The 20,525-nt window shown below is 43.2% G+C and overlaps 1 protein-coding gene across 1 annotated transcript in view; it reads right to left on the bottom strand.

Moving 5' to 3' along the window:
* The window catches only part of FSD2 (fibronectin type III and SPRY domain containing 2), a 55,506-nt gene that overhangs the window by 22,545 nt on the left and 12,436 nt on the right, over nucleotides 1-20,525 (bottom strand). Inside the window, exons 2-8 of the mRNA XM_007945113.2 lie at nucleotides 20,264-20,359; nucleotides 17,253-17,483; nucleotides 15,676-15,698; nucleotides 14,502-14,623; nucleotides 9,540-9,695; nucleotides 6,187-6,321; nucleotides 5,018-5,168 (exon numbers count right to left, since the gene is read on the bottom strand). Coding sequence (XP_007943304.1) covers nucleotides 5,018-5,168; nucleotides 6,187-6,321; nucleotides 9,540-9,695; nucleotides 14,502-14,623; nucleotides 15,676-15,698; nucleotides 17,253-17,483; nucleotides 20,264-20,359 — 914 coding nt within the window. The remainder of the gene's footprint in view (nucleotides 1-5,017; nucleotides 5,169-6,186; nucleotides 6,322-9,539; nucleotides 9,696-14,501; nucleotides 14,624-15,675; nucleotides 15,699-17,252; nucleotides 17,484-20,263; nucleotides 20,360-20,525) is intronic.

The raw sequence follows: 20,525 nt of genomic DNA, 5'->3' as shown, positions 1-20,525 counted from the left end.
TTCTGCTAGTTGGGGTTTAGTCCACTTCTATATCCTTCCCTTCAAGGCTCAGGGATCCAGGATTATCTTCTGTGTCTGTGTTAATTGGTTTCTCTTTTCTTTGTTGAAGAGGGTCTGTGCAGTCTTTTTGCCTATTCCACCATCTTGCCCCATCAACCTGCTTCCATTTCTTTGGTCTCTCTGCTTCTGCCGATTAATGCCAAAGGCAACCCACTCCTCGAGAAATCTTCCTGCCCTAAAAATACTCAGCTTTCTTGCTCCATGGGCTGGCCAAACTGCTACTCCATTTTATGCTGGTCTTCTCTACCAATTAACCCCTAAAGGCAACACTCCACCAGGAAGCCATCTACCCAATGGTACCTGGCTTTCTTCTCCATGGGATGGTAAGCCTGTTGCTGTTTAATGCTAGTCTCTGGGGTCTGCTGCTGCCATCTCTCATGCTGGTCTCTCTGCTGGTATCTCTCTGCCAGTCTCTTATCTCTGTTCCTGCTGTCTCTCATGCCATATGCTGGGGTCTCTCTGCCAAGGTCTCAGGTCAAGGATGCACTCTACTCCTGTTTCCACATTTTAGGTATCTGTCAGAGCAGCACCCTACTCTCTTGGTACCAAATTCTGTTCTGGTTACCTAGTGCCACTCTGACAAGAATATACTACAAATGGGATAGCCTTAAAAAACAGCAGTTTATTCTTTCATAGTTTGGAGGTTTTAAGTCCAAGTTCACCCAGACCCTAGGGCCTGGCACTTTGAACTTGGACTTAAAGCCTCCAAACTATGAGAGAATAAACTCCTGTTTGTTAAGGCCATCCCATTTGTGGTATATTCTTGTCAGAGTGGCACTAGGTAACCAGAACAGTAGGAAGAAATAAAACTATCCCTATTTGCAGATGATATAATCCTATTCACAGTGGCTGGAATGATGGGCTCAGGTATACCAAGGATTGTGAGGATAGCACATGACTGAGCAGTTTCATTCTATTGCACAGAGACGGTTGCTATGAGTTGGAGCCAACTTGATGGCACCTAACAACAACAACAACAACATGATTCTATACATAGGAAATCCCAGAGACTCAGCAAGAAAACTACTGGAACTAATTGAAAGATTCAGCATAAAGGCAGGATACAAGATCAACATACAAAAATAAGTTGGATTCCTCTATGTCAACAAAGAGATCTCTGAAAAGGAAATAAACAAAACAATACCATTTATAATAGCTACCAAAAAGGTAAAACAGTTTGGAATAAATCTTACTGGGGACAAAATAGACCTATAAAAAGAGAACTACAAAACACTACTACAAGAAACTATGAGATCTACATAAATAGAAGAACCATACCATGCTCATGGATAGGAAGACTGACCATTGTGAAAAATGTCAATACTACTCAAAGCGATCTACAGATTCAATGCAATCCCAATCCAGATCCCATCAACATTCTTTAGGGATATGGAAAAACCAGTCACTAAAAGCATAGTGCCTAAGGCAATTGACTTCTAACCAGAAGGTTGGTGGTTCAAAACCCACCAGCCACTCCTCGGAAGGAAGGTTGGGCAATGTACTTCCATGGTGATACTACCTCAGAAGCCCAAGGAGGGGTTGCTACGGGTCGGGTCTGACTCAACGGCACATAACAACAACAACAATTTAATATGGAAAGGAAACAGATGTTGTATAAGCAAAGTACAACTGAAGAAGAAGAACAAAGTAGAAGGTCTCACACTTCCCAATCTCAAAACTTACTATGTTGTTGTTGTATGTGCTGTTGAGTTAGACCCGAATCATAGCGACCATTCCTTGGGTTTCTGAGGCAGTATCACTACAGAAGTAGATTGCCCCATCTTCCTTCTGAGGAGTGGCTGGTGGTTTGAACCGCTAGCCTTCTGGTTAGCAGTCCAGTACCTTAGGCATTATGCTACCAGAGCTCCCCAAAATCTACTATAGAGCTATGGTAATCAAAACAACCTGGTATTGGTACAATGACAGATACATAGACCAGTGGAACAGAATTGAGAACCTAGAAATAGTTCCATCCACCTATGAACAGCTAATCTTTGACAAAAGGCCAAAATCCATTTAATAGGGAAGAGACTGTCTCTTTAACAAATGGTGCTGCAAAAGTGGATATCTATTCACAGAAAAATAAAACAAGATCCATACCTCACACCATACACAAAAACTAAACAAGATGGATCAAAGACTTAAATGTAAAACCCAAAAGTATAAAGTTCATCAAAGAAAAGATAGGGGCAAACTTAGGGGACCTAATATATGGCACAAATAGACTATCAAACATAAATAAAAATGCACAAACAGTAGAAGATAAACTAGATGGTTGGGCCTTCTAAAATTTAAATTCTTTTTTTATTGTGATTTGGATGAAGATTTACAGAGCAAATTCACTTTCCATACAGCAGTTCACATATACTTTGTCTCATGTCATTGACCACAGTTTACCACAATGCAACAGCTCCCCTCCCACTTCTTCCCCATAGTTACCTCTTCCCAGTGTCCATCCCTCCGTACACTCCTGCCCCCTGAGCTATCTCCCTGTGCATAAGCAGCCCTTCTTTCTCCCATGATTGTTCTCTCCAGGGAGTGTATCTACTTGAGGTAAATGTTTTAAAATTTAAATTCTTATGCACATCAAAATTCTTGTCCAAAAGAGTGAAAAGAGAACCTATAGATTGGGAAAAAATATTTGCCAGTGACATACATAACAAGAGACTTATCTCTAAAATTTATAGAAAACTTAAATACCTCAACATCAATAAGACAATCCAATTAAAAAATGGCCAGAAGACATGAATGGACACTTCACCAAAGAAGATATTCAGGTGGCCAAGTAACATATGAAGAAATGCTCACAATCATTAGCCATTATATATGCAAATTGAAACAATTATGAGATATCATCTCGCCCCAGCAATAATAGTAAAGTTCAACAAGACAGAAAGTAACAAATGCTGGCGAGGGCATGGAGAGATTGGAACTCTCAAACACTGCTAGTGGGACTGTAAAATGACACAACACTGTGGAAAACAGTATGGTGCTTCCTTAAGAAGTTGGAAATGGAAATACCATTTGATCCAGCAATCCCACTACTAGGTATATATTCTAAAGAAGTGAGGGCTGGGACATAAATAGATATGTGCACATCCATGTTGATCACAGCACTATTCACAATAGCAAAGAGATGGAAACAACATAGTGCCCATCAACAGATGAATGGCTAACCAAACCACAGTACATATACACACAATGGTATACTATATAGCATTAAAGTATAGGGAAGAATCTGCAAAACACCTCATAATGTGGGTAAACTTGGAGGACATTGTGCTGAGTGAAATAAGTCAATCACAGAAGGACAAATATTGTATTAGCTCACTATTGTAAAAAGTCAAGGAAACGTTTACACATGGAAGAAAAGTTTCTTGGTTGGTTACCAGGGATGGGAGGGGAGTGGAGGGGAGGGGAAATTGCTAGGTAATATAATGATTTGGGTGAAAGAAAAGGTAATATACCAAAACCAAGGGACCAGCACAATAACACCAAGGAAAAGGAAGACATGGAGAGGTGCACAAGAGGTACAGATAACAAAGGTAAATACTTTTACATACACATTATTGTATTATCAATAATGACAATCTGTGGGGTGGATTCATAGATAAAAAGGCAAAATGATGAGGTATGGGTAGGCAAAAAGGCACTATACCCATAACCATATATAATTTGGCAGACATTATTTCTACATACATATTTGTATGTGCTATAAGAATGTCCATATATATAATAGAAGTAATGGGGCAGATTGATGATAACTTCTTAGCCATAGCCATCCTCCTTGAGGTAGTGAGTCACTGGGACCACAGGCTCAGGACTATGGTCGCAGGGGACATTAAGCTCAATTGGCATAACATACTACACAAAAACATCGTTTTAAATCCTACTTTAGTGAGTAGTGACTGGGGTCTTAAAAGCTTGCGAGGAGCCATCTAAGATGTAACAGCAAAGGAGAATGAAGAAAATCAAAGACGTGTGGAAACAATTAGTCTAAGGGATTAGTGGGCCATGTGAGCCTCAGCCTACATAACCCTGAGACCAGAAGAACTAGGTGGTGCCTGGCTTTCACTGTCAACCCCTCAGAAAGGTATCAGAATAGGAAATCCAGAATAGAGTGGGAGAAAAAAGTAGAGCAAAGCACTCAAGATCATAAAAAAGACCAGGCTTATTGCTCTGACAGGGACTGATGAAATTCCTGAGACTATGGCCCCTAATCATGCTTTGTGCCTAGAATTGAACTCACTCCCATGGCTTCCTAACAAACAACAGACAGGCCTACCAGGTGAACAATTAGTTACACCAGGTAGGTATACTACTTAGAACAATCAACCATGGAAGATCAGAAGGGCAGCATTTGCAGAGGGAGATAGCTCAGAGGGCAGGAATGCATACAAAAGACTGTCACAGGGAAAAGGTAACCACAGGGAGGAAGTGGGAACAGAACTGTTACATTGTGGGGATTGTAATCAATGTCACGAAGCAAAATGTATACGAACTGTTAAATGGAAAATGAACTTGCTCTGTAAACTTTCACCCAAATCACAATTTAAAAAAACAAAGCCCACTTATCAGTGGCCTTGCTATCCAGAAAGAAAAAGAAAAAAGAATAGCATTGCAGCTATTTTTCATGAAAACTAACTCAAAACTAAACCTATTGCTATCGAGTCAAATGGACTCATAGTGACCTTGCAGGACAGAGGAGAAATGCCCCATAGGTTTCCAGGGCTGAAATCTTTATGGAAGTAGACTGCTGCATCTTTCTCCCACAGAGTGGCTGGTAGTTTCAAAACAGCAACCCCTTAGTTAGCAGCCAAGCACATAACCACTGTGCCACCAGGGCTCCTTTACGTTGGCTAGGGCTGTGTCACTAATTCTGACCTTCTCTGAAGAGTCTTTTTACTGTGTCAGGTGCCAAGGCTTTGACACCCAGCAAATGGCCCTTGTGACTCACTCTGTGACACCCGAGCCTTCTGGCACTTCTGCTTGGGTCAGCTCCACTGTGTACGAGTCAACAGGATTCAAGTTCCCAGATTCCCAGCAAATCAGTGCAGCCTCTTCACAGCTCCTTATCTCTCTTATTTTTATAATGGGGGGAGAAGGCGCTAAATTTAGGAGAAAGGGAGAGATGAGCAGCTATCTGTGTGTTTCCAGCCATTTTGTTCATAGCCAAGGTCAAACATTGCAATACTCTCCTCTTCCCCACAAAAAGGATTCAGTGCAATAGAAGGCAAACCACGGACTGCCTTTCTGATGTTTCTGGAGTGGAGACTGTTGTTGTGTGCCACTGAGTCGATTCCAACTCATTCAACCCATTGCTGTTTTGAGTTGATTCTGACTCACAGTGACTGTATAGGGTGACAGAGTAGAACTGCCCCCTAGGGAAGAAAGGCTGTAATCTTTCTTCCATGGAGTGGCTGGTGGGTTTGGACTGCCAACCTTTTGGTTAGCAGCTGAGTGCTTAACCATGTGCCACCAGGGCAACTTGGAGACTGGTTGCAAGGTTCAAATGGAAGTGTGACTGAGCAGCATCTTTGTTATTTTGAGAGCAACCATGAGAAAATGTTCCTGCCATGCCAGCTGTTATGGATTGAATTGACTCCCCAAAATGTGTGTTGGAATCCTAACCCCTGTACCTATAGCTATAATTCTGTTTGAAAACAGAGTTTTGTTACCTTAATGAAGCCATATCAGTCTAGGGTGGGTTCTAAATCTAATCACTTCTGAGTTATAAAAAAGCAGGTTAGACACAGAAGCACACGCATACGTGGGCGAAGGCAGATGCCATGTGAGGATTGCCAAGGAACCTAAGAATATCTGGGCTACTGACAAGGAAGCACTCATATGGCTGTGACCCGGATTGGGCTGTCTGCCTTCAGAACTGGGGGAAAATACATTTCTGTTCTTTAAAACCACCCACTTGTGGTACTTGTGTTACAGCAGGGCTAAGAACCTAAAACAGGCATGCAGACTTCTTTTATTAAATGAATAAAATAAATATACTGCTATTTATAAATATACGCCCTTTCAAATGAATTTAAGAATCCTGTCATGTCTAGAAACATGTGACTGTTGTGTCTCTGTGAAGAAGGCTGTGGTACAGAAAACGAGTAGTCACTTTACCTGTCATGTACACTGCATGCTCACTGGCAAGGCTGGTGCCAGTCCTGTTCTGAGCTGTAACCCAAAATTCATACTGGGTATTTGGCGCAAGATTTGTCACTGAACAGTATGTTTCTTTGACAGTCACTGTAAACTCTGAAAAAAAAGAAAAAAAAGAAAAAGACAAGAATTCAATCCTAAAAATAGGCAGAGTGGCTCCAATTTCAATGCTGAACTCCATTGTGTTGTTGTTGTTATGTACTGTTGAGTTGCACCCAACTCATAGCGACCCGTCCTTGGGTTTCTGAGGCAGTATCACTACAGACGTAGATTGCGCAACCTTCCTTCTGAGTAGTGGCTGGTGGGTTTGAACCACCAGCCTTCTGGTTAGCAGTCAAGTAGCTTAGGCACTACGCTAAAACTGGCCACACATTCCTCCCAACCCTGTGTGCATATTCCTCTGCATGTGACTTTGCTGGACCTTCCATTAAGAGGTGCAGTGTTTCTCACTGTCCCTTGAAGCTGGGTTTAGTCATGTGACTTGCTTTGGCCAATGGGGTGAAAGTAAACGTGATGCAAGCAGAGGCTTGGAAAGTGCAAGCACATACAGGGTTGTCCTCTTGCTGCTGTGAACAGTCCCAATTACCATGTGAACAAGACCACCTGGGTAGTACAAACGAGTTAGCACTCAGCTACTAACTGAAAGTTTGGAGGTTCAAGCTCACCCAGAGGCTCCTTGGAAGAAAGACCTGGCGAGCTACTTCTGAAAAATCAGCCACTGAAAGCCTTATGGAGCACAGTTCTGCTTTGACACACATGGAGTCACCATTAGTCAGACTTGATGTTGTTTTTTTTTTTGTTGTGGTTATTGTTTTTTACCATGTGAACAAGACCAAGCCAGCCTCTTGGAGAATAAGAGACAACATGGAGAGAAGCCTCAGTTGTCTAAGTCAGCCCAGCCATACCAGTTGAAGCTTCAGATAGGTGAGTAAGGCCATGCTAGGCCATCTAGCCCTAGCCCAGGTGGCTCAGGCCAGAAAAACTATCTAGCCAACCTACTGAAGTATGAGAAATAAATTTTTACCATTTTAAGCCATAAATCATGTTTGGGGGATGTTGTTATGTAGACTGTTGTTGTTACGCAGCAAAAGCTGATACATGCCCAAACCATCCAGACTCTTGAAAGGCAGTGATAATATAGCAATTCACCCTCTGGTATCAGTTTCTTTAAAACAAAGTGGTCCATTTAAAAGATCTTAGTAAACTGCCACAATACAGCCCCAACACAAAGGCTTCTGTGTGCCTGCAAAGGTGCCAATAAAGTTGATTAATGGCAAAAATCGTGATTAATTAGGTCTGACTTCTTGGTCCCCAGCTTCCCTTTACAATGCTGCTCTCTCCACCAGTCCATGCTTTCTTTACTCCTTATTCTGATCCCCCTCCCCCTCCCTCATCATTGCTTAAACTTACTCTGAACTTTTCTCAAGGATTCCCTGTTCTTCCTGGTCCTGCCTTCACCTTCTGGTATTCAGAATCCTTTGCCTGCATGGCCTGGAATGATGAGCAGAGCTCTGGGCAGGAAGCCTACCGGCCAGATTCTTATCCTGATTCTGTCCAATTCACTGTGTCACCCTGGACAACTCATTTCTTTCTGGGTCTCTGTTTACTAATCCATAAAATGGACATCTCTCCAGGTATATAGTAGAGCTGACAAGGGACAAGGCTGTAGTGACTTCTTGGCCACAGCCAGCTACCCAGAGGGAGTAAGTAGTTGGACCTGTGGGCAGGTCCACAGGTTGCAGGGGTCAACAAGCTCAATTGGTATAACACACTACACAAAAACTTTGTTCTATGTCCTACTTTGGTTAGTAGTGACTGGGATCTTAAAAGCTTGCAAGTGGCCATCTAGATGCAACAATGGGTCTCTCCTCATCCAGAACAAAGAAGAATGAAGAAAACCAAAGATACATGGAAACAATTAGTCCAAGAGACTGGTGGACCATGTGATTCTCAGCCTATATGACCATGACACCAGAAGAAGTAGATGGTGCTCAGCTACCACTGTCAACCCACTCAGAGGGGGATCTATGTAGGAGATCCTGGATAGAGTAGGAGAACAATGTAGAACAAAACTCAAAATCATTAAAAAAAAAAAAAAAAGGACCAGGTTTGCTGGTCTGATAGAGCCTGGTGAAACCCCTGAGACTATGGTCCCTTACTGCCCTTCAGGTCTGGTATTGAACCCACTCCTGTGGCTTCCAGCCAAATAAAAGATGGGCATATGAGCTGAACATTTACACTAGGTAGATATATTCCTTGGAAAGATCAGTCATGGGAGAATAGAAGGGCAGTGTATGCATAGGGAGACAGCTTGGAGGGCAAGAGAGCATGGGAGGGAAGGACACAGGGAAGAAGTAGCTATGGGGCGGGGGGAGTGGGAAGAGAGCTATTATACTGTGGGAAATTGTAGTCAATGTCATGAGATAAAATGTGTATGAACTACTGTATTGAAAGTGAATTTACTCTGAACTTTCACCCAAATCACAATAAAAATTAAAAATTAAACAAAAAAAAAGGACATCTCTAAGCCCCTTTCCAGCAATCCCATCTTGATTCCATGCATAAAGCACAAGTACTGCCAGGCTGGCCTTGGCCCCCTGACCACTTTAGATGCTCAGCTGGGGCTCTCGTGTTGTCTGACCCTCCCTTGTCAAGAGGAGAATGACTTCTTGATCACTGGGTTGGGGAAGGTTACCCCACCCCTAACCTCACACCAACCAGCCCCATTTCCTGGGAAAAGGATGGATCATGGGCTGCCTGGAATGGGGGCTGGAGGACATTCCCAGGAGCACCTAGGAATGTGGATCTGGTTATCAGCACCTCTTCCAGAGGCCCCTTTATCCTTCATGGAGGTCTGCAGACCAGCCCTCTACTTTCTCCTGTAACACAGGGTTGCTCTGAGAAGATCATGCTGAAATTACTGAAACTCACAGCCAGGGACTGCTGGAGGCCAGCCAGCTCAGCTGGGCCTCCTAGTCAAGGGGCGTTCCTGCTCCTTCCTGCATGGTGTGCATCCCAAATATAACTCCCAAGCATAACTCTGACATGATGGCCTATAGATACACTCCAGAACCCTTAGCCTGGTCTTGTGGTCCTCCCCAGTCAAGCCTCAACTCGCCTTTCAGCCCTTCCTGCCATTGCTTATCTACCTGCCTGCATCCCATCCTCTAGCCAAACAACTCCTCATGACTCCCATATCATAATAGCTCCAAGGAGCTGGGTTTGCAGATCCAGCCCACCTCTACTTTCCCAACTGTCAGCAAGGCAGAGCCCAGCTATTCCTGAGTGGGCATGTGTTCGAGGCAGAGCCTTACCTGCCTGGTCCTCTTGGGGTGAGCCATCTGTCACTGGCCAGTAGGACAGCTTGTAGCTCTCCACAGTGTCATCGGAGTATAAGCTCCAGCACACTCGAACTGAGGAACCCGTGGCTGAGTTTGGGACCTGTGGGTTTATCACTGGAGCAGAAGGAGCTAGAAAATGAAAAGAAACAAATGAAGAATCTTATGTAGGGGTTTGGGGTAGGAGCAAGCTCTGCCATATAGGACCACTTTCTCTAATGCATCTGTGGTCTTTGAGCATGGAAGAGGCAGCCCAGAGTGGACAAGAACAGTAAGGTAGAACTTCCTAACCATGAGCCTACAAGGAATGACCAGAAATCCATTCCTGCTTTCACAAACCCACAACAGCTCAAGGGGAGATAGAGGGCAGTGGCAGGGAATAGTCTGTCAGTCCTATACCAGGTTATTACTCTTCTGGCCCTTCCATGCTATCTGAAGAGACAGTATAATGAGGACCACAGCACTGCTGCCCCCACGACTGGAGTAGACAAAGGGCAAGGATTGTTTAATAGGGATATCCTGTTTCCACTGGTGGAGCTTCCCAATGACCATTTTCCACACTACAATGAAAGAAGATTGGGATTGACCAATTGTGCTTTTCAGAACCAATTTCTTCAGAGTCTATCTATTAAGTTTATTCTTTTCTTCTCTGTAGGTTAATACCTCTGCCTCCACTAGCCCCATATAGATACACATAAATAAGAATAAAATCAAGTAATGTTTTTCCTCCATAATTCTCTTCCCATGGAAACACCTCCCTTTATCATGGGTTTTAATAATTTGCCTGCTAACCAACAAGTCAGTGGTTTGAACTTACCAGCCTCTCCATGGGAGAAAGATGAGACAGTCTGCTTCCATAAAGATTTACAACCATGAAAATGCTATGGGATTGGGTTTTTTTTTTTTTCTGCCCCAAAGCTTTAATTCAAAGGAATTTCCTTTGCTGTATTCAGTCCTTTCCTTTCTGGTCAGAGGCTGTGTGATGGTTAATGTTATGTGTCAACTTGGATAGGCTATGATTCTCAGTGGTTTAGCAGATATTATATACCTTCCATTTTGTGATCTGATGTGAGCAGCCAATCAGTTGAAAGAATAGTTTCCTTGGGGGTGTGACCTGCCTCCAGTATGGATATTCTGGCAAATGCATATTCTGGCAAAGCTTGTTCTCTTTCTCGATCCTGCACTCTTCTCATTGCCTGTTCTCTGGTTCTTGGAACACAAGCCTGCAGAAGTCTCTGGCCTGCTGCTTAACCTGCAGATTTTGAGTTCCTCTGCCCCTGCAATCTTGTGAGCCAGCAAAGGTTTTCAGCCTGCTGCCTGACCCATGGATTTAGGATTGCCAGCCCCACAAATGCATGAGCCATTTCTTCACAATTACATAAGCCATTTCCTTGAAGGACATTTATCTCTATAATAGATATTTAAGGAGCTCTGGTGGCATAGTGCCTAAGGCATTTGACTACTAACTAGAAGGCTGGCAGTTCAAACCCACCAGTCACTCCTCAGAAGAAAGGTTGGGCAATCTACTTCCACAGAGATACTGCCTCGGAAACCCAAGGAGGGGTCACTATGAGTGGGATTCAACTCAACAGCAGTGAGTTGTTTCATTGTTTGTATGGATATTTATATATACTTCATTGGTTTTGCTCCTCTAGACAACTCAGATTATAATAGGCTGGAAGGCCATAACATCACAAAGGAGGGAAGACAGAGAATTGATATCCCCACACGACAAACTCAGGATGCATAAAAGATGCCCTTGTGTATCCTCTCCTCACCAGAAGATGCAGTTTAAGGGAAGGGATGGCTCTGGGAGTTGTTAAACCCCTCAGGAAGCAACTGATACAAGCAGGAGGGAGGGGGGGTCCACATGGAATCTGGACACAAGGAGGGTAAGAATAACTGTGGTAGTTAAGGTCATGTGTCAACTTGGCTGGGCTTGGTTTTGAGTGGCTGGGCAGCTGGATGTAGTTATTTTCCATGATGAGACTGGTAATCAACTCCATGGTGGCATCTACTGGAGCAGCTGAGTAGCTGCCTTAGGTATGTGATCTGCTTCCACTTCTTATATAAAAAGAAGCACTGAGAAAGGTCTCTGGAGCCTTTTGGCACACTTGGACCCTGCATGTAGCCGAGTCTTCATTCAGCAGTGCCATGTTTCCTGCCAATCTTGGGACATCTCTGGACTTGAACTAGTGGTCTGACATGTTGTTTGAGACTGTGCCATTTTATTTGCTGACCTTGAGTTTGTCAGTCAGCATCAACAGCCAACAGCTGCTTGAGTGAAGAGGCACCTCCAGCTCCAGTCAGCCAGGAGCAAGACGCAGAGCTGAGGCCCAAGGTTGAGGGGCCTTCACCTAGCCCCTACAGCTTGGCACTTTGAACTCTAGGAGATTTCTAGTCTCCTAAACTGTAAGAGAATAAACTCCTGTTTATTAAAACCACCCATTTTTGGTATTTTCTGTTAGAGCAGCACTAGATAACTAATACACTGTCAGTGTCTCTCAAGGACTGACATAGGTGATAATGCTTTTCCTTCCAAATGACTGTTGTTGTTAGTTGCCATTAAGTAGGCCCTGACTCAGGGTGGCCCCATGCACAACAAGACTGGATCACTGGGATCCACAGGGCTTTCACGGGCTGATTTTCAGATGTAGATTGTTAGGCTTTTCTTCCTTGTCTATCGTAGTCTGAAAGCTCCTCTGAAATTTGTTCAGCATCACAGCAACCTTCAAGCCTCCACTGACACATCGGTGATCTCTGTGCATGAGTGCATTGGCTGGAAACTGAACCCAGGTCTCCAAATGACTGGGGCTGATAGTTTGTGCAGAGGAGGGGGAAAGGACCATCTAATGGGCATCATAACTCAATGGAATCTTCTTTTACCCAAGGATTCTAAGAATGGCCCCAAAGATTTATTATTAAGGATAGTTTATAATGGTGAAAAATGTAGAGACAGATGTTGCAACAACAATTGAGGACCAAGTAAACAAATTAAGGTACTTCCATATAACAGAATGTTTATATAGCCATTTAAATGATATTGGGGAAGAAATTATCTGTATGAGAAAATATTCATTATAATTTTTTTGCTGAAAAAGTAGATTACAAACTAGCATGATCCCATTTTTATTTTTTAAAAAATCTAGGCTCAGGAAAAAACTGAAATAACATACACAACATTGTTTACAATCATGTTGTTGGGTGTTGGTGAAGAAGGGAAAATGAGTAGTCAAGGAAGCATGAATTCTAGTATTATTCTAAGAAATAAGCAATCACAGTAATATTTTAAAGAGCTAACTAAACAAAAAAAATCAAACCTGGTGCCATCAAGTCACTTCTGACTCATAGAGACCCTGTAGGACAGAGTAGAACTGTCCCCATAGGGTTTCTAACACTGTAAATCTTTATAGAAGCAGGCTGTTTCATGTTTCTCCTGCAGAGCGGCTAATGTGTTTGAACTGCTGACCTTTTGGTTAGCAGCTGAATGCCTTAATCATTGTGCTACTAGCTAAAAAACTCACTGCTGTTGAGTCAGATCCGACTCATAGCGACCCCTCCTAAGGCACTTGACTGCTAACCAGAAGGCTGGTGGTTCAAACCCACCAGCCACTCCTCGGAAGGAAGGTTGGGCAATCTACTTCCGTAGTGATACCACCTCAGAAACCCAAGGAGGTGTCGTTATGAGTTGGGTCCGACTTGATGGCACATAACAACAAACATAACATCACTATGGAAGTATTGCCCAACATTCCTTCCAAGGAGTGGCTAGTGGGTTTGAACTGCCAGCCTTCTAGTTAGCAGTCAAATGCCTTAGGCACTTTGCCACCAGAGCTCCCATTGTGTTACTAGAGCTCCTAAAGAGCTACCTACTACTGTGCAATATACTGTACATAAATTACTTCATTTAATTCTCACCCTATCACCACGAGGCATTATTGTGTCCATTTTACAGGTGAGGGAACTAAGACTCAGAGAGGTTAGATAACTTGTCCAAAGCCACAGAGCTAGGAAGTGGCTGAACTAGGATTCTCACCCAGCTCTATCTACCAAACAGCCTTCCAGGCCATCAGAAAGCATGTGATCAGCCTGCCTCTCTCCAGGAGGAACATAAATATTGCATTTAAGGAACAAATTTGGCTGCTTACTTGGTGTAAATTCCGCAGTAGGGCAGGCGCTTACAAAGCTGGGAGGGTTGCAGATGGAAAATATTTTAAGGCTGCCTGGGACCTGATACTGATGCCCTGAACAGTGGAAGTGGGCACTTACCTCTGGGAGACCAACCTCTGTTTTAACCCTTATAAGCCATAAAAATAAAAACATGAAATTGCAGGGGAAAAAAATTACGTTTCTAAATCTTTATGATTTCTCTAGCCATCAAAGTATTTTACTTAGAGCTCAGGGAAATCTAAAATTGCCATAAAGTATGTACACAGGTGGAGTCCTTGGATGGTGCAAACAGTTAACATACTCATTTGTTGGAAGTTTGAGTCCACCAAGAGGCACTCCTGAAAAAAAAATCAGCCATTATGACCCCTTTGATATCCCTCAATATCTCAAGGACATCTTTGCCTCAGGGCCTTTGCAATTTGCTTTTGAGAAAAGAAAAAAATCAGCCATTGAAAACCTTATGGAGCACAGTTCTATTCTGATATACAGGGGGTCACCATGAGTCAGAGTCAACACAAAGGCAACTGGTTTGGTTTGGATGTACTTGGGTAAGATAGGGAACTCTAATGGTGTAGTAGTTAAAGCATTTGGCTGCTAACAAAAAGGTCTGTGGTTCAAACCTACCAGCCACTCTGCAGGAGAAAGATGAGGCAGTCTTAGATTTAAAGCCTTAGAAACCTATGGGGAAATAATACTTGGTCCTATAGGGTTGGTATGAGTTGGAATCAATTCCATGGCAGTGAGTTTGGTTTGGGGTAAGATTTGCACCTGGGATGGTGTTAATGGAATCCATCAGCTGTTCCACATCTGAGAAGTCCAAGGTCTGGTCTTCAAAGTCAGGCTGGGCAGAAAGTTCCACATCTGTTTTAGTTTTCAGAAATTGCCCAAGTCTGTTGGTATAAAAAGACCCATTAATTTCCCTTAGGGTATGTCTCTAGTGCTGGGTCACTGGAATAAAGGAAGAGGACCACTTTGCTGAACTTTTATTTCTTATTTTAACATGCTGTTGACTGCCTTCTGCCATGTGCTTTGGTGACTGACCCAGAAGCTCATGACTGGGGATGGGTGGAGTTGGTTTGTGCCTTTCAGGGGGAGGAGCAGAGACAAGGGTGTGTGTGAGGGGTTCTACCTGTGAGATCCAGATACACATCCTCTGGAAGATTTTTTTAAAGTGCTGACCTGGAAAGCCCCACCTCCATGCTACCCCAGTCTCCAAGCTGTACAGAGGGCATGTGCCAGGATTCAGACTCTCTAGGGCTTCCTTTCCACATGGCCAAGCACCCTCAAACTGCTGACTGTGGAGCAGGGCTCTGAGTATCCTTGGACCTGCTTCCCAGCTGTCAGAAGATCTGCAAAGTGGCAGAGGCAGAATTTGAAGCCAGGTCTATCTTTTGCCAAAACCCATCACTTAACCCTTGTATCTTTACATTCATTCTATATCCATATTGCTTTACAAACATTGTTTTATTACTTATTACAAAACTATCCCTCGTGCATCTGGACTGAGTTGACTTGTCCGAGATCATAGGGGTAGCGGGATTTGAATTCCTGTCTGACTGATCTAAAACATGTGTGCCTTTGGTAGCCCTACAGTCTGGGTCCTGGCCAAGAGTGGGCACAAAAGGCTGGGCAGTCACAGCCTCTCCAGTTTCCGTTTCCTGCTAGGTGAAATAGGGACTTGTGGAGATCATCTGGCCTTGGGCTTACTGGCTGGGCCTCACTCTACAGCCCCTTCCAGCCTTGAGGTTCTGACATTTGAGATGAAAGGATTCTCTTGACCCCTCTAAGAAGCCTTCATTCCAAAGCCAGTGCTATTTTATTCTTACAGTCAGACATAAAAGCTAAAACTGCAATTGGATAGCAAAGTGGAACTGAGTCTATTTAGATATCCAGAGGTAGAAGGAACAGAAGAGTATAATACACATCAGAACAAAAATATTACCTGTCAGCCATAATCACTGCATCCTAAAAAGGAAGAAGAAAGAAGATATTAAACTAATTTTGGAAATAAATTTCTTCCTCAAACTAGATAGTAATATGAGTATATTTTGAAAACCTGGAAATTAGGGAAACAAAAAAGAATCAGCCAGGAAAAATCAGTCATATCTCAATACCTCTGTATTTTCTTCCATATTTTATGTGGTTGCACACACTTAAAGCGACATAATTTATATCCACTGCTTTTTCCCATCAATACTCTGTAAGCACTTTCTATATTACAAATGATCTTCTGGACCATCAATGTGAAAGACTGCATAACAGTTCATTGACTAGAAACTCCATCATTTACTTCACTGTTCCTTTATTGGTGGACATTTTGGTTGTTTCCCATTTTTCACCATCATAAATTACAGTGAGAAGAATACTTTTATGTATATTACTTTTCCCTTACTCTAGATTATGTCTTTGATCTACATGGTACTGTAGTTCAAAAGGCATGTTTGGCTCTAATGGTGCCAAATTTCTTTCCTGCTCCAGTCACAGGTCGTTTGCCTGAATGGCAGGAAGGAAGAGCTGCTGGATTTTGAGGAATGACTATGGACATGGACAATGAGGGGCCACACTTGAGAGCCACAAAGATATCAAGGTTGAGGGTTCTTCCCTCATGTCTTGACACCACATCTGCCCCATATTTCTGTGGGGCATTGTGAAGAAAGGGGACCCCAGCTCTGACTGAGACTGAAATTCCACGGCCAGCTGCATGGGGGCTGGGGATCAGCATAATCTGATTTTAAGAACACTAATGCATTTCTGAGTTTATGACGTTATAAGTAATACTTATAACTGGTACATTTGTTAACTAGAGGGCCATGGTGGTTAAGCAGCAGAATTCTTACCTCAGAAATCTGGGGTTTGAGTCCTGACCAATGTGCCTGAAGTGCAGCCACCACCCTCTGTCAGTGAAGCCTTGTGCTTTGCTATGATGCTAAACAGGATTCAATGGAGCTTCCAGACTAAGACAGACTAGGGAAAAAGGCCTGACAATCTATGTCCAAATATCAGCCCGTGAAAACCCTATGGATCACAATAGTCCAGTCCTGTTGTGCATGAGGTTGCCATGACAGGGGCCAACTTGATGGCAGCTAATGACAACAACACACTTGTAACTGGGAAATCTGAATACCTTTTCAGTCTGGACAACTTTCTCCCCAAATCTCTATCTGAGGGCCATGCAAGGTAGCCAGAAAACTCTCAGGGCACTCGCTGTCTTTGCCCAGCTATAGGATGAGGGGGCAGATCTGTAGATAACCAGGACAGAGGGCCAAAGACTCTGCTGGTTACCTCAGCAATGATGGAGGGTGAGCAGCTTGTGAGCCTTCTCTGCCATTCATGGTGGAGCTATGCAGAGAGAGAGGGTGACAACCTCACTATCATGAACATTGAAAGGAATCAAATGGATGCTGACTATCAACACCAATTCTGACACTCCAGGTGGGAAGAGGGCAACTAACCTACCTCAGTCATAACTGTCATTTCAGTTCATTATTTCATTGCTTTTCTTTGCATTCTGTTACTGACCTTCATGAAATCGACCTTCTCCTCATGACATATCTCCTCTATTGTTTCCATCAATTCTTTACAGGTTTCAAGGTTTTCTCCACAGCTAACCAGCTGTTCATACAAGGCTTCCAGCTTCTCTTTCTTTTTCTCCCCTAGAGCTTGTATTTTTTCTTCATATTTTTGAGCAAGTGTCTCCAAGATCTCATTGTAATGTGACTCAAAGTTTTGTTCTTGTCTTCCAAAATTCTCCTGTAAGACAGGTGATTTCAGTCATCACTTCAGTGCATATAGTATGTGAGTCACAGTCATGAGGGGCATGAAAATGCATCTACCTAGGACTGTTTTAGCCCCTCAGCCTTGTCATATCATTTGTCTAAAGGATGCTGGGGTAGATACTGGGAGAGTTAGGACACAGGAATCTTCAGCCTAATGCTCTAGGGATAATCTGCTTTTTCTCTTGGAAGCATTTGGCAATCCTTCCCCGTATTAGCCTCCTCTTATCAACATGACAACAGATCAGGGAGGTTATTAGTGAAGAGTCAGCCTGCCACTGGGACCTTGGACCTTAACACAGAGATGTTTGCTCTGTCTTTTCCTCTTGAGCTCTGAACATCTCATGTTAGTCACCTCTACTCCCTGTTTCTTGGAACATATAAACACCAGGATCATACAAAGCCTCATCAACCGGGGACAGATGAAAGCAAAAGAGAATAAGGGTCATTGTCAGGTGGGTCTACCTAACAGATGAGAAAATGCAGGAAGGCAGAGGAAGAGTTGTGACAATACTTATTCCTGGAGCACAGTAGGTGAGAAATATTAATTAGAGTATACCGCCTCAGAAACCCAAGGAGGGGTCACTATGAGTTGGATCCGACTCGATGGCAGTGAGTTTAGTTTTATACTGACTCCTGGCCCCTACTACTGATACTGGAAGCTCAGAAGAGCTCTGCAGGTCCTGCTTGATATTATCCTCCTCAGATGACATGGGCATTTCCAAAAAAGAGGCTTGTAACAATCATTCAGGGAGTATTTACTGAGCACCGCTTATATGCATAAGACTTGATGGCATGGTAGAAAAGAAGGAAAAGTAATAGATGACCTCCTAGCATTGAAAATGAAAGTATGACCTCAGAGTCCTTCCTAAGGGTGAGGATACCTTGCTCTGATCTGTGTTCTGACAAAGCAGAGTGTAAGTTTTGTCCTTGGAAGGGAAAGGGTCTGAACTTTCTGTATGTTCTCCTCTCTTTTAATACTGGGGATAAAGAATGTGCAGCTTCCTGGAAAAGGATCCTGGGGCTTAGTTAATCTGTGTGAGGTGCTTCTGTTGATACAATCTGAGGCTACATTGATAGAAATAGAGCATCACATGAAGGGAGTCAAGGATGGAGTCCCATGGCTCTCAGCCCTGCTCCACCCTCATCTGGAAGGCTGGATTAAATGCTGGCGTCACAGTGGTATATGAAATACCTACTTAGGCACACCCAGGAACTGTAACATATTTGGTGATAGGTGCAGAAACTTATTAATTTTATGAAAAATAAGTTAACACTTATCAAAGATAGGATGGGTGTCTCATAATGCCTTATCCAGGCTGGTCCATGAAAGAGGAACTCATCTTGTTCTGTGTAGCTCTAAACTCAAAACTCACTGCCATGGAGTCAGGTCTGACTCATAGTGGCCCCTCCTTGGGTTTCCAAAGCAGTATAACTACAGAAGTAGATTGCCCAATCTTCCTTCTGAGGGGTGGCTGGTGGGTTTGAACTGCTAGCCTTCTGGTTAGCAGTCAAATGCCTTAGGCACTACGCCACCAGGGGACCCAATAATGAACAGTGGGCAGAAGTTACAGAGCAGCAGCTTCTATCTCAGTAGTCAAGGTTTGAAACTTTGTCCTTTGACACAAGAGCCCACATTCTTCCCCCATTTCAGCGCTGGGATGGAGAGGGGCCTTCAAAGGATGAGAATTCCACTCTAGATTCGTAAAATTCTTACTGATCTCTCAGGGAAAGTCTGGTCCTAAATACGCAAAAAAATGACATATAAACTTATTACTATTATTATTATTATTTTAATCCATAGAGTTAAAAGTATGCCTGTGTTTGAGTGGCATTAACAGGCAGAAGTCGGTGCATTGCCTTTTAAAACAACTGCAAATGCTTGAAAAGTCCTCACATAACTTCATGTAGTCAACATTGCAGGTACCTCCAAAGGCCTAAAATGAACAACCCTGAGAAGAAGGAAACAACATGCAACTCCGCTGTCTTTAGCTAAACAGCCAGTAGCATCAAATAACATCCAAGGGGTTCTCTCAGTGAATGACATGTTAGCATAAAAAAATGAGACAAGAGAAAACTGTTCATCTTTTTACTACTTGAGTTCAAATGAAAGGCTTCTGCTTGATAATGCTGTCTTTAAACCATCTGTGTTAGGACAGGGGTCTAAGTCAGGATAGTTGGTGATGCAGCTATACAGGGCATAAGAAGCTAGAGGACTCAGTGAAGAGAAGGAGTGTGTTTGGAAGATGTATGTGTCATTCATTCAACAAACATAAAATGCCTACCCAGAAACATACTTTGTAGTAGGACCAGGGATATAAAGAAGATCTAGCTTCCAATTTCTGAGAGCTTACAGTTCAGTAGGGAATATTAACAGGTAATTTGTTTCATGAGGTATGCCCAAGGTGCTATGGGAGAGCAGAGGAAGGGCTGTGGGTAGGGGCCAGTCAGGAAAGGCTCCCCACACGTGCTATCTCATGTTCTAAGAAAACAGATTCTCTAACCTGTAAGAAAGGAGCCCTGCTGGTGCAATGGTTAAGCACTTGACTGCTAACTGAAAGGTCAGCAGTTCAAACCACTCAGTGGCTCTGTGGGAGAAAGACCTGACAATCTGCTTCTGTAAAGATTATAGCCAAGAAAACCCTATGGGGCAGTTCTTCTTTGTCACATAGGGTTGCTATGAGTTGGAAATCGACTTGATGGCACCTAACACCAACTGTGGTGTGTGTATGACAGAGTAACAAAGCATGCTCTTACCTCCACAGTGATGAACACCTCCTCCAAATGACTTGCAAAATTTTCCATCTCAATAATCTGCTTTTCCAATTTAAACATGTTTTTGTGAATTTCATCCTATCAAACACAGGATCGCAAGAAGGCTTTAATACGATGTCTTTTCTCTCTCTTTTTTGTAGATGGCATATTGCATTTATCCACTGACTATATATTTGACGGGAGCTCTGGTAGCATAGTGGCTAAGACACTTGCCTGCTAACCAGACGGCTGGCGGTTCAAACCC

The sequence above is a fragment of the Orycteropus afer genome, unplaced genomic scaffold, assembly GCF_000298275.1.
Source record: "Orycteropus afer afer isolate SDZICR_OR568_19922 unplaced genomic scaffold, OryAfe1.0 scaffold00132, whole genome shotgun sequence".
Classification (NCBI taxonomy): Eukaryota; Metazoa; Chordata; class Mammalia; order Tubulidentata; family Orycteropodidae; genus Orycteropus; species Orycteropus afer.
The sequence above is the reverse complement of the archived record's forward strand: the minus strand, read 5'-3'. Positions and strand labels throughout refer to the sequence as shown.